Source organism: Lipotes vexillifer, unplaced genomic scaffold, assembly GCF_000442215.2.
Source record: "Lipotes vexillifer unplaced genomic scaffold, Lipotes_vexillifer_v1.1 scaffold75, whole genome shotgun sequence".
NCBI classification, from domain to species: Eukaryota; Metazoa; Chordata; class Mammalia; order Artiodactyla; family Lipotidae; genus Lipotes; species Lipotes vexillifer.
In genome coordinates, this window is record NW_006771517.1 from 2,597,962 (window position 1) to 2,608,829 (window position 10,868).

At 48.9% G+C, this 10,868-nt stretch overlaps 1 protein-coding gene across 1 annotated transcript in view; it reads left to right on the plus strand.

The window, feature by feature from the left end:
* The window catches only part of TRIB3 (tribbles pseudokinase 3), an 8,988-nt gene extending 5,178 nt beyond the window's left edge, over positions 1 to 3,810 (plus strand). The window contains 3 exon segments of the mRNA XM_007446883.1: positions 1 to 2; positions 5 to 107; positions 3,321 to 3,810. The exon segment at positions 1 to 2 is cut by the window's left edge and continues 161 nt beyond it. Of these exon segments, the coding sequence (XP_007446945.1) occupies positions 1 to 2; positions 5 to 107; positions 3,321 to 3,810 (595 nt within the window).
* The last annotated feature ends 7,058 nt before the right edge of the window (positions 3,811 to 10,868 follow it).

Consider the following 10,868-nt stretch of genomic DNA (forward strand, 5'->3'; position numbering starts at 1 on the left):
CCAGGGCTTTTCCGCAGGATGGCCGCCTTCCTGGCGCACTGCCACCAGCACGGGCTGGTCCTGCGCGACCTCAAGCTGCAGCGCTTCGTCTTTACTGACCCGGAGGGGTGAGCGTGGCCACGGATAAGGCCTTGACTGATGTTCTGGTCACAGTTAGATTGAGGTTATGCATTTTTGGCACGAATACCACAGAAGCCATAGGGCCTTCTCAGCCCATCCTATCAGAAGATACGGGCTGCTGATACGGATTGCTGTGATGTTAACCTCAATCTTTGGTTAAGGTGGCTTCTGCCAAGTTTCTCCACTGGAAGTTTCCTAATTTACCATTTATAATTAATAAATACCTTGGGGGCTTCCCTGGTGGCGCAGTGGTTGAGAGTCCGCCTGCTGCTGCAGGGGACACGGGTTCATGCCCTGGTCCGGGAAGATCCCCCATGCCGCGGAGTGGCTGGGCCTGTGAGCCATGGCTGCTGAGCCTGCGCGTCCGGAGCCTGTGCTCCGCAACGGGAGAGGCCGCAACAGTGAGAGGCCCGCATACCACAAAAAAGAAAAAAATTTAAAAATTAAAATAAATAAATAAATACCTTGGGCAATACCTTGTAATTAATTAGTACTCTGAGGTTCTTTCAGGCTCTGCATGTAAATATCCTGATTCTCCTTAAACTTTCACCCACTAATTTCAGCCACCATCCATTCTGCCTGTAGCAGTTATTCCTAGGATGTTTGCCTAAGGGTGGTTTTCTAATTCCTTTTACATTCTATACTAAAATGAACATGTTTTTAGTAAGAAGTAGAATGTAAATTTTATAATGATTTTTAAGCTAATACACAGCTTCAAATGATTTTGAGCTTAGGGTGAGTACAACACCCCCAGACCACCCAGAAGTGAGAAAAGTACTTTCTTCCCTTTTCAAGGCAATAGTTTGAGAAGCACCATCAGAAGAGGGATGGTGGAATCAGACAAACCTGGGTTCAAATTCTAGTTCTACTTTTTAACTTGCAATTTGTCCTTGAGCAATGGCTTCACCTGCCTGAAGCTTGACTTTTTTTTTTTTTTTTTTTTATTCCATATATAAATGAGATCATATGGTATTTGTCTTCCTCTGACTTATCTCCCAGGTACCAAAATCTGTATCAGGTATTAATTCCTGCACAACAAATTACCCCCAAACACGGAGGCTTAAAACAACCAACATTATCTTAGTTTGTGGGGCGTCTTAGTTTGGCTTAGCTGGGTCCTCCAGCTGAGGGTCTCTCCTGAGGCTGCACCCGAAGGGTCCCCTTCTGAGCTCGCTCCTGTGGCTGTTGGTTAGCCTCAGGTCTTCGCTGGCTGTTGGCTGGAGGCCTCAGCTCCTTACTATGTGGAGCTCTCCATAGGGAAGTCCTTACCGTGGCAACATCCTCTCCCCAGGGCCAGAGCTCCAGAGATGGAAGGCACAGGCGTTGGCAACCTAATCTCAGCCTCTCACTGTTGTGGCCTCTCCCGTTGCGGAGCACAGGCTCCGGACGCGCAGGCTCAGCGGCCATGGCTCACGGGCCCAGCCGCTCCGCGGCATGTGGGATCCTCCCGGACCGGGGCACGAACCCGTGTCCCCTGCATCGGCAGGCGGACTCTCAACCACTGCGCCACCAGGGAAGCCCCAAACCTTGACTTCTTTATCTGAAAAATGGGCCAATAATGCTAACACCTCAGCCCACCCCCTGTGCAGTGATTCACAGGACTAGTCAGCATTTTCAGACAGGCACCCAGGAAGTGGTGCCATGGGAACAAGATTAATAGCAGTGGTAATAGTATGCTTCCTATTAAAGTAGTCTAGAGTGCTCTGTGGGAGTTATTTATTTATTTATTTATTATTTATTTATTTATTTTTGGCTGCGTTGGGTCTTCGTTGCGGCACGCGGGCTTTCTCTAGTTGTGGCTAGCGGGGGCTACTATTTGTTGCGGTGCGTGGGCTCCTCATTGCGGTGGCTTCTCTTGTTGCCAAGCACAGGCTCTAGGCACGTGGGCTTCAGTAGTTGTGGCACGCGGGCTCTAGAGTGCAAGCTCAGTAGTTATGGCACACGGGCTTAGTTGCTCTTCAGCATGTGGGATCGTCCCAGACCAGGGCTCGAACCCCTGTCCCCTGCAGTGGCAGGCGGATTCTTAACCACGGTGCCACCAGGGAAGCCCCGTGGGAGTTATTTAAAGCAGAGGTTGCAAATGGTGGTCTACACACACTTTTTTTTTTTGCCCCACATTCCTGTTCGTTTGTGTTTTTAATTAAAATTGGTTGCGGGAATCCGCTGGTGGTCCAGTGGTTGGGACTCTAGGCTTCCACTGCGGGGGCCCCAAGTTTGATCCCTGGTCAGGGAACTGGGATCCCACAGGACACGTGGCACGGCCAAAAAAATGAAAAGGACTTTCCTGGTGGTCCAGTGGTTATCCACGCTCCCAATGCAGGGGGCCCCTGTTCGATCCCTGGTCAGGGAACTAAGATCCCACATACCTCAACTAAGCCTGTGTGCCACAACTACTGAGCCTGCGCCACAACTAGAGAGCCCGTGCACCACAATAAAGACCAGTGCAGCCAAAGTTAATTAATTAATTAAAAAAATAAATAAAATTGGTTGCTAACTTTTTAAAAGCTGGGATTTTTTTCATTAAAATATGATCTCTGACTTCTCTTGTGGAAAAGGGGACCATGGAGCCACCTGGGAACTACATAAGCAGCTCATAGCGCTGGCTCTGGGCTGGAGAGAGCCAGGATTCAATCCCAGCCCTGCTCCCTGTGGCTGCAAAATGGCATCTTCCTCATCGGTTGTATGAGGGTGAAATGACATACACCAGGTAGAAGCTTAGCCCAGGGTCAGGTTCGCAGTAGACACTCGAAATATTGACTGGAATGTTGTTAGTGGTGCCCTTTTTAGGCAGGGCTTGTGCTGAGATAGTTGGCACAGTCCCCACTTCCTACTGCTAATTTTTTTACCTGCCTAGACCCTAAGTTTGCATCTGGCTTAATAGAGGCTTAATGCCCTCAGCCACCTGAGTATGCACCCCCGCACACCGGGGCCCCGCCCCAGAGACAGTTGGGAAATGTGTTCCTCTCAGAGTCCTAGTTCAAATTTAATTGCTCTGTGACCTTAAGTCATGACTTAATCTGTCTGAGCCTAGACTTCCTCATCTGTAATACAGGATTAATCAATCATCCAGCCTCACAGGACTGGCTCATGTCTGGCAAATGCCAGCAGGCACTTGGGAAATGGGTGCCATTAAGTGTGACAATGTGGGGTGGTGGCGTGGGGGTCCCACTATATGAGCCCCTGTCTCTCCCCCTGCACAGGACAAAGCTGGTGCTGGAGAACCTGGAGGATGCCTGTGTGCTGACGGGGCCTGACGACTCCTTGTGGGACAAGCACGCGTGCCCAGCCTATGTGGGCCCCGAGATCCTCAGTTCCCAGCCATCCTACTCCGGCAAGGCGGCAGACGTCTGGAGCCTGGGCGTGGTACTCTTCACCATGCTGGCTGGCCACTACCCCTTCCAGGACTCAGAGCCTGCTCTGCTCTTTGGCAAGATCCGCCGTGGGGCCTTCACCCTGCCCGAGGGCCTCTCGGCCCCGGCCCGCTGCCTGGTCCGCTGCCTCCTCCGAAGGGAGCCAGCTGAGCGGCTCACGGCCTCAGGCATCCTGCTGCACCCTTGGCTGCGGGAGAATGTGATGCCTACACCCGCCTCGCGATCCAGCCTCTGCGAGGCTGACCAGGTGGTCCCAGAAGGGCTGGGCCTGGAGGAGACGGAGGAGGAGGGAGAGAGAGATGTGTGTCTCTACGGCTAACGCCACCCTACTGGGCTCTCAGCCCCAGACTGCCAGTTGAGGCTGGGGTATCTCTAAGCTCTCTCCTGCCTCTTTGAACTGAGCCGAACCTTAAGTGCCTTCTGGGAGGGAGAGAGGAGGAGGTGTGTGTGCAGTGTGCTGGATGCACACACCTATGCACGTGAGCTCGTGCCTCACCGAGTCCTCGAGAGCTTGCTGTGCCAAGCCCCGCTCCCAGTGCTGGGAACACAGCAGTGAACGACAAAGACAAAACTCCTGCTCACAGAGTTGACAACACTTTCCATGCCCACTGGGCAGTGTCTACACTGAGCACCCATAGTGCAGGTATCGGCATACGCTCATGCTGATGCCCAGGTACCTCTGACATGGGACAGTCCCTTTCACAAACAACCCAGCTGCCTTTGTATCTTGCACCTTCTCAGAGAAAGGGAAGCATCCTTGCGCCAAAGGCTCCAGGCCCCTCCCCTGTAACTCAGGACTCTAGAGCCCAGACCGTGCTGGGAATTGTGCTCCCAGCGGCTCTGTCCTCTTGGTCAAGGGCTTCTCCATCCAGGCCTGAGCCAAGGATTTGGGCTGGAAGATCAAGAGTGCAAATGGTGAGGCTGGTCTTCATCTAACTCAAAGAGTAGTTTGGAGTGAAGGGCCAGGCCTGTCCACCTCAGTGGCCCCTGACCTGAGCACCAGAGTTGGGGGCCGGGATCAGGCAGGTTCTCTCCCCTGGCCTCCTGAAAAGTCCCAAGCTCTGTTCTGGGGACACTTGGGGTCCAGGACCCTATGTCAACACTGTGGGTTTTGGATGCCACGAGTATATGTTTTTATCTTGTGCCTAATAAAGGAATTATGAAGCAGTGTCATTTCTCCTGCTTATTTCATCCATCTCCTCCCCATCTCTTATGAGTTTCCCCTGCCTCCAAACCAGCCCCAGGGTGAAGGGCCAGAGGCCTTGTGTGTCAGTCTCAGCTTGAGTGGTTCATGAGAACAGAAGACCCAGTAGGTCTTCCCTCATTCCCTCTGTTCCTCCTGGATGTCTTGGTGTCTCAGGATACTTTTTGGCTGCATGTAACTGAAACCGTGAGTTAAAGTGGCTTTCAAAAGAAGAAAACGTATTTCACACAAAGCAAGAGGTCAACAGGCGGGGAACGGGCTTCACGCTGGTTGATTCGGCTCTCAGAGCTGTTAGCAAGGACCTGGCTCCCTAGGCTCATTCCGTCTCTTTGCTCTGTTGTCCCAGGTAACTGCTGGTACAATGGCTACAGCAGTCCCAGCTGTCACATAAGCGAGACCCATGACCAGAGGAAGAAGGAGGGTGGCATGGTAGTACTTGAGAACTCAGTACTCTGGAGTCAGGTTACCTGGAATTAAATCCTGGCTCCAACGCGCACTAGCTGTTTGACCCTCGGCAAGTTTCTGAATCACTCTATACCTCAGATTCTTAATCTGTAAAATGAGGGATAATAATGCCTAACTCAAGAGAATCAAATGGGTTATTTTAGCTAAAGCACTTCGAATAAACAGTGGCTGGCATAACGAGTCCTCAGTCAGAGTTAGTTGTTCTCTCTCTAGCTCTTCCATGGGATGGGGAAATCTTTCCCAGGAGCACTCCTAACAGACGTTTTGGCCAGAACTGGGCCACTGTGACCGCCTGGCCAATCACCAGCAAGGGAAATGCAGTTATGTTAATTAATCATGCCAGTTCTCCGGCAGTAGGTGGGAGCAGCCTCCCCGAGGCTCATGCTACGTGTGGGGGGTTGGGACGGTGGGGTAGTGATAAATGAACAAAATCAAATTCTGAGAAGGAGGAGGTAGTGGGAGAAAGCACGAGGAAGAGAGCTGCGGTAGCTCGGCCAATAGCCTGCTAACTGCAGACAGGTGAAGGAAGCTATCCTAGATCCTCCAGCCACCAGTTGACCCCCCAGCTGACTACAAATGCAGAGTTCAGTCAGGCTGACCCAGACCAGAAGAATTCCCCAACTGACCCACAGGATCATGGGCTAAATAAAATGATCATTGTTTTAAGCCATGAAGTTTTAGGGTGTTTTGTTACACAGCAAATGCTAACTAATATAGACAAAGACGAGTCAGCCTCCTCTCTGTGCACCCAGCATCACCCAGAACAGGGCCTAGCTCTGTCTAGGGTCTCATGGAGCAGTCCCCAACTTTCACCCTTCCCCCAAACCCTCCCATAGATCCTGCCCCAGCTCCCTCACAAGCTGTGTTCTCCCTGGTGCCTGTGGAACAAGGGCAAGGGGGGACAGCTTATATAAAACAGGGGCTGCCAAGTGGCAGGTCTTTATCTACATTACACGGAGAGACTCATCTACGCCTCACGACAACTCTATGAGGCAGATGCTCTTGTCATTTCACAGATAAGAAACGTGAGGTTTATTATTTATTTATTTAGGCCGCACCTCGTGGCTTGTGGGGTCTTCGTTCCCCGACCAGGGATTGAACCCAGGCCCATGGCAGTGAAAGCGTGGAGTCCTGACCACTGGACAGCCACTGAATTCCTGAAAAATGAGGTTTAGAGAGAGCAAAAGATTCATCCAAAACCACACAACAGAGAGAACAACTCACCTGGTTTTGCCTTGAAGCAGGAACTTTTGCCAAAGCCACGCTGAGGCAGCCACAAGAAAACTGTCACATAAAAATGCAAATCCAAAAAAAAAAAAAAAATGCACATCCACTCTCACCAAGCAATACAATGCACATAACCACACCCCTGACTGCAGTTAGTGGGGACTTTCATGTTCTATTTGTATTCATTGAATGATCACTGTATAAGAGTTTTACAATATCAGAGGTAATACATATATATTACTTTATATGTTACAGGGAGAGAGGGACCGTTAGAAATTTAATTGGGGATTTTACATGCAATTGGGAGCTCAACACAAAATATCACACTGTGGCCTGCCCAATTATTCATTCACCTAGCAATTCAACAACTATTCCTAATGCCAACCAACGGTAGAGCAGGTCCCATGCAAGACGGATGCAACGTGGTCCCTGCCCTCATGGACTTCAGTCTAACAGAGGAGACAGATGTTAAACAGATAACCACACAAATGAAGAAATTAATTATACCTGTGGTATGTTCTTTGTGGCAAAGACAAGCGTCACCAATAAGTCCCATGCTCCCCTACATGCCCTAGCCTCCCTTACAGTCACAGGACTAGCTCTGACCAATGGTGTGTGTGTAGAAGTGACATACGGGTGGTCACTTCTGGGCTAAAGCAATTGAAAGCTGATGGGCCTCAATCCCTGTCTTTCCCTTCCACAACTACTTGAGGCCATGCGTTCCCTTAGCTACAAGATAGAGGAGGACCACCAGATCCACACTGGATTTTACTGAGCACGAAATGAAGCTTCCTATGTTAAGTCTTTGCAATTTGGAGTTTGTCTGTTGGGCAGTTAGTGTTAATTACCATGACTAAGAAAAACTTGCCACAAGAGAAGGAAGGAAAATTCTCTTCCCCAGTAACTAGGCTGTATCAGTCTTTGCTGCATTACAAACCCCCAAACATAGTGGTTTGTGATTGTCTGTGTCAGCAGTTTGGGCTGGGCTCAGCTGGTCACTCATGCGGCTGCAGGCAAAGGGCGGCTCACCAGGACAGCTCAGCTTCACTCACTTGTCTGCCGATTGGCAGGCTCCAGGGAGCCTTGGCTAGGATGGCTCATCGCGGCTCAATGTGGTCTCAGCCTCCAACAGACTCAGCGCTGGCTCCTTCCTGTGGTGGTCTTGGGGTTTCAAAAAGCAACAAGAACAAATCCCAGTGCCCAAGCTGTGCTTCTGTCACATCGGCATGTCCCACAGACAGATCCAGGAGGTGGGGAAATTAATTCTTCCTCTCAGTGGGAGGACCTGAATATAATATGTGGCCTTTTTTTTTTTCTTCAATATACTACATGAGGTATACTTGATCAAGTAAGTTGACTACGGTGTACCTAAAACTGATCCCTGGGCCAATTGCTTGGTGTCTCTGGGCCTCAGACTGTTCCCCTCCTTTTGTGTGGTTAAGGCCTGCCCTTCCCTTGAGGCTGGACCTGGAGACTCTTCAGAGCGGGCATGCCCTCCCCTACATGCTGAAGCCCGAAGAACAGGGTTCTCAGAGGTGGTCAGTCAGTCCCCTAGGGTGCTTGTTTAAAATGCAGATCCCTGGACACTGCCCAGCCCTAGTGAGTTAGAACACTTGGGGTTCTGCATCTTAACAATCACCCTGGGTGATGCTGCTGAGCATCCGAGGTGGAGAACCTCTGTGTTTGGAGAAATCCTGCCTCCTTGGGGACTCAGAGAGCTCATGTTAGTGCCTCTCTGGTTTGTTTGCAAATGGGTGTAAAGTGGGCATAAATTCTACCTGCCTGTGATGCTAGGATGAGCTCACAGATGTGGGGGGCTTTATCAGGTCAAAATCTCAGCCACCACCTAAGTTGTACCAGCATCCTGGGGAGAGACATGTAGCCCTCTTTCCCTCCTTGTTCTCTCTCCCCTCACCTGGCTTTGTGGCTCTGCACAGCACTTAGCACCACCTGGCAGGACATTCTCTATCATTTGTTGCGTGCGTTTCATAAGTCCAAGGATATGCTTTGTTTACAACTGTCTCCCTGGCTCCAAGAACAGTGCCTGGCACACAGAGCTGCTCAATAAATGTTTGTAAATGAAAGTGGTTGCTGTGTAGATCCTACATGCCTAGAGCAGAGCCAGGACACTTATTAGGGATGGTTAATGTTTACGGGCACATACTACATGCCAGGCATGGCTCTAAGTGCTTTATATGCACTACCCCATTTGATACGTGATAGCCAGATGGCCCTCGATGATCTGCAACACCTGGTATCCATGCCCTTGTATAGTTCCCTCCTACCCTGAGCTGGGCTGACAGTGTAACTAATAGGAAACTGAAAATAAATGAGTATGACTTTAAGTACAGGCCATAAAATATATTATGGCTTCTGCCTTGTTCTTCTGGATCACCTGTTCTGGGAAAAGCCAGCTGCCATGTTGCTAGGACACTCAAGTACCCTATGGAGACATACATGTTGTAAGGAACTTACACATCCTGCAAATAACCAGCACCAACCAGGCCTATGAGTGGGCTTTCTTGAACGTCAATCCTCCAGCTTCAGTCAGGCCTTCAGATAACTGAAGCCCCAGCCAACATCTTAACTACAACCTCTGAGAGACCTTGAGCCAAAAACTACCTTAGAGGGATTCCCTGGTGGTGCAGTGGATGAGAGTCCGCCTGCCCGATGCAGGGGACACGGGTTCGTGCCCCGGTCCAGGAAGATCCCACGTGCCCCGGAGTGGCTGGGCCCATGAGCCATGGCCGCTGAGCCTGCGCGTCCGGAGCCTGTGCTCCGCAACGGCAGAGGCCACAACAGTGAGAGGCCCACGTACCGCCAAAAAAAACAAAAAAAAACCAAAAAAAACTACCTAAGAAACTGTTCCTGAATTCCTAACCCATAGAAACCCTTGTGAGAGCTGCATGTTTATTATTGTTTTAAGATGCTAAGTTTTGGAGTAATTTGCTATGTATCAATAACCAATAACTGATACAGATCCTAAAAACAGCCCTATGAGGGAGGGACAATGATGATCACCATTGTACAGAGAAGAAACTGAGGCCCAGAGAGGGGAAATCTTTTGTCCAGGGCCACACAGATAGTGTAACTATGGGACTGAACCCAGGTTTGAATGACTACAGAGTCTACCCACTGGGATGAAAAATGTCCAAAGTGAATGCCAGCTCTGTCCTTGAAGGACGAAGGCTAAGACCAGAACACTGAAAGAACGTATCTGCCTCCAGTACAAATTTGTGCTGGTGAATTCAGGGCTCAGGTGAACGTGACCATTATAAAACGGCAGGCTCAGAAAAAGAAAACAAGGCAATAGGAGTGAAAACCAGCAGAAACAGACACTCAGAGTTCAGACAGCAATACTATCAGATAGACATTATAAAACGGAAACGTTTATTTTGCTTAAATAGATATATAACAAGTTTGAAACTATGGCCAAAGTATAGGAAACTACATCAAGTAACAAAGTGGATTTGAAAACCTAAAAGAACTTCTAAAATGAAAAATGCAATAACCAAAATAAAAAATTCAACAGATGGGTTAAACCACAGATTAGATGTGGCTAAAGAGGGAACTAGTGAGATAGAAAGCTGACATTAATCACAGAGGCAAGAGACTCCATAAATTTTTACACACAGACACATCATAGTGAAAATGTGAAAAGACAAAAAAATCTTAAAAGCAGTCAGAGGGAAAAAAACCAGAGAGATTACTTTCAAGAGAACAACAGTACAACAGGGATGAACCTCAAAAACATTATACTAAATGGAAGAAATCACAAAGAACCACATATTGTAAGACTAAATTTATATAAAGTGTCCAGAATAGGAAAATCTGTACAGACCAAAAGTAGACTAGTGCAGAGGGGGTTAGAGAGTAGGAGATAGTGTCTGCTATGGGTACAGGGTTTCTTTGGGGGGTGGTAAAAATGTTCTAAAATTAGGGACTTCCCTGGTGGTCCCGTGGTTAAGAATCTGCTTTCCAATGCAGGGGAAGTGGGTTCAACCCCTGTTCGGGGAATTAAGATCCCACATGCCGCAGGGCAACTAAGCCCACACGCTCTAGAGCCCGTGCGCCACAACTAGAGAGCCCGTGTGCCGAAACTACTAAGCCTGCATGCCACAACTAGAGAGCCCATGTGCCGCAACAAAGAGCCCGCGCACCGCAACGAAAGATCCTGCATGCTGCAACAAAGATCCCGCATGCCGCAACTAAGACTCGACGCAGCCAAATAAATAAAAATAAATATTTTTTAAAAATGTTCTAAAATTAGATCATGGTGATAGTTGCATAACTCTGTACTAAAAACTATTAAACTGTACACTTTAAATGGGTGGATCTTATAGTATATAAATTATTTCTCAATAAAGCTATTTAAAGAAAGAACAGCAGTTAGATTGACTGGTGAAGATGTTTTAACAGCAACAATGGAAGCCAGAAGACAATGGAATGCTGTCTTTAAGGTGCAGAAATGCCAGCTAGAA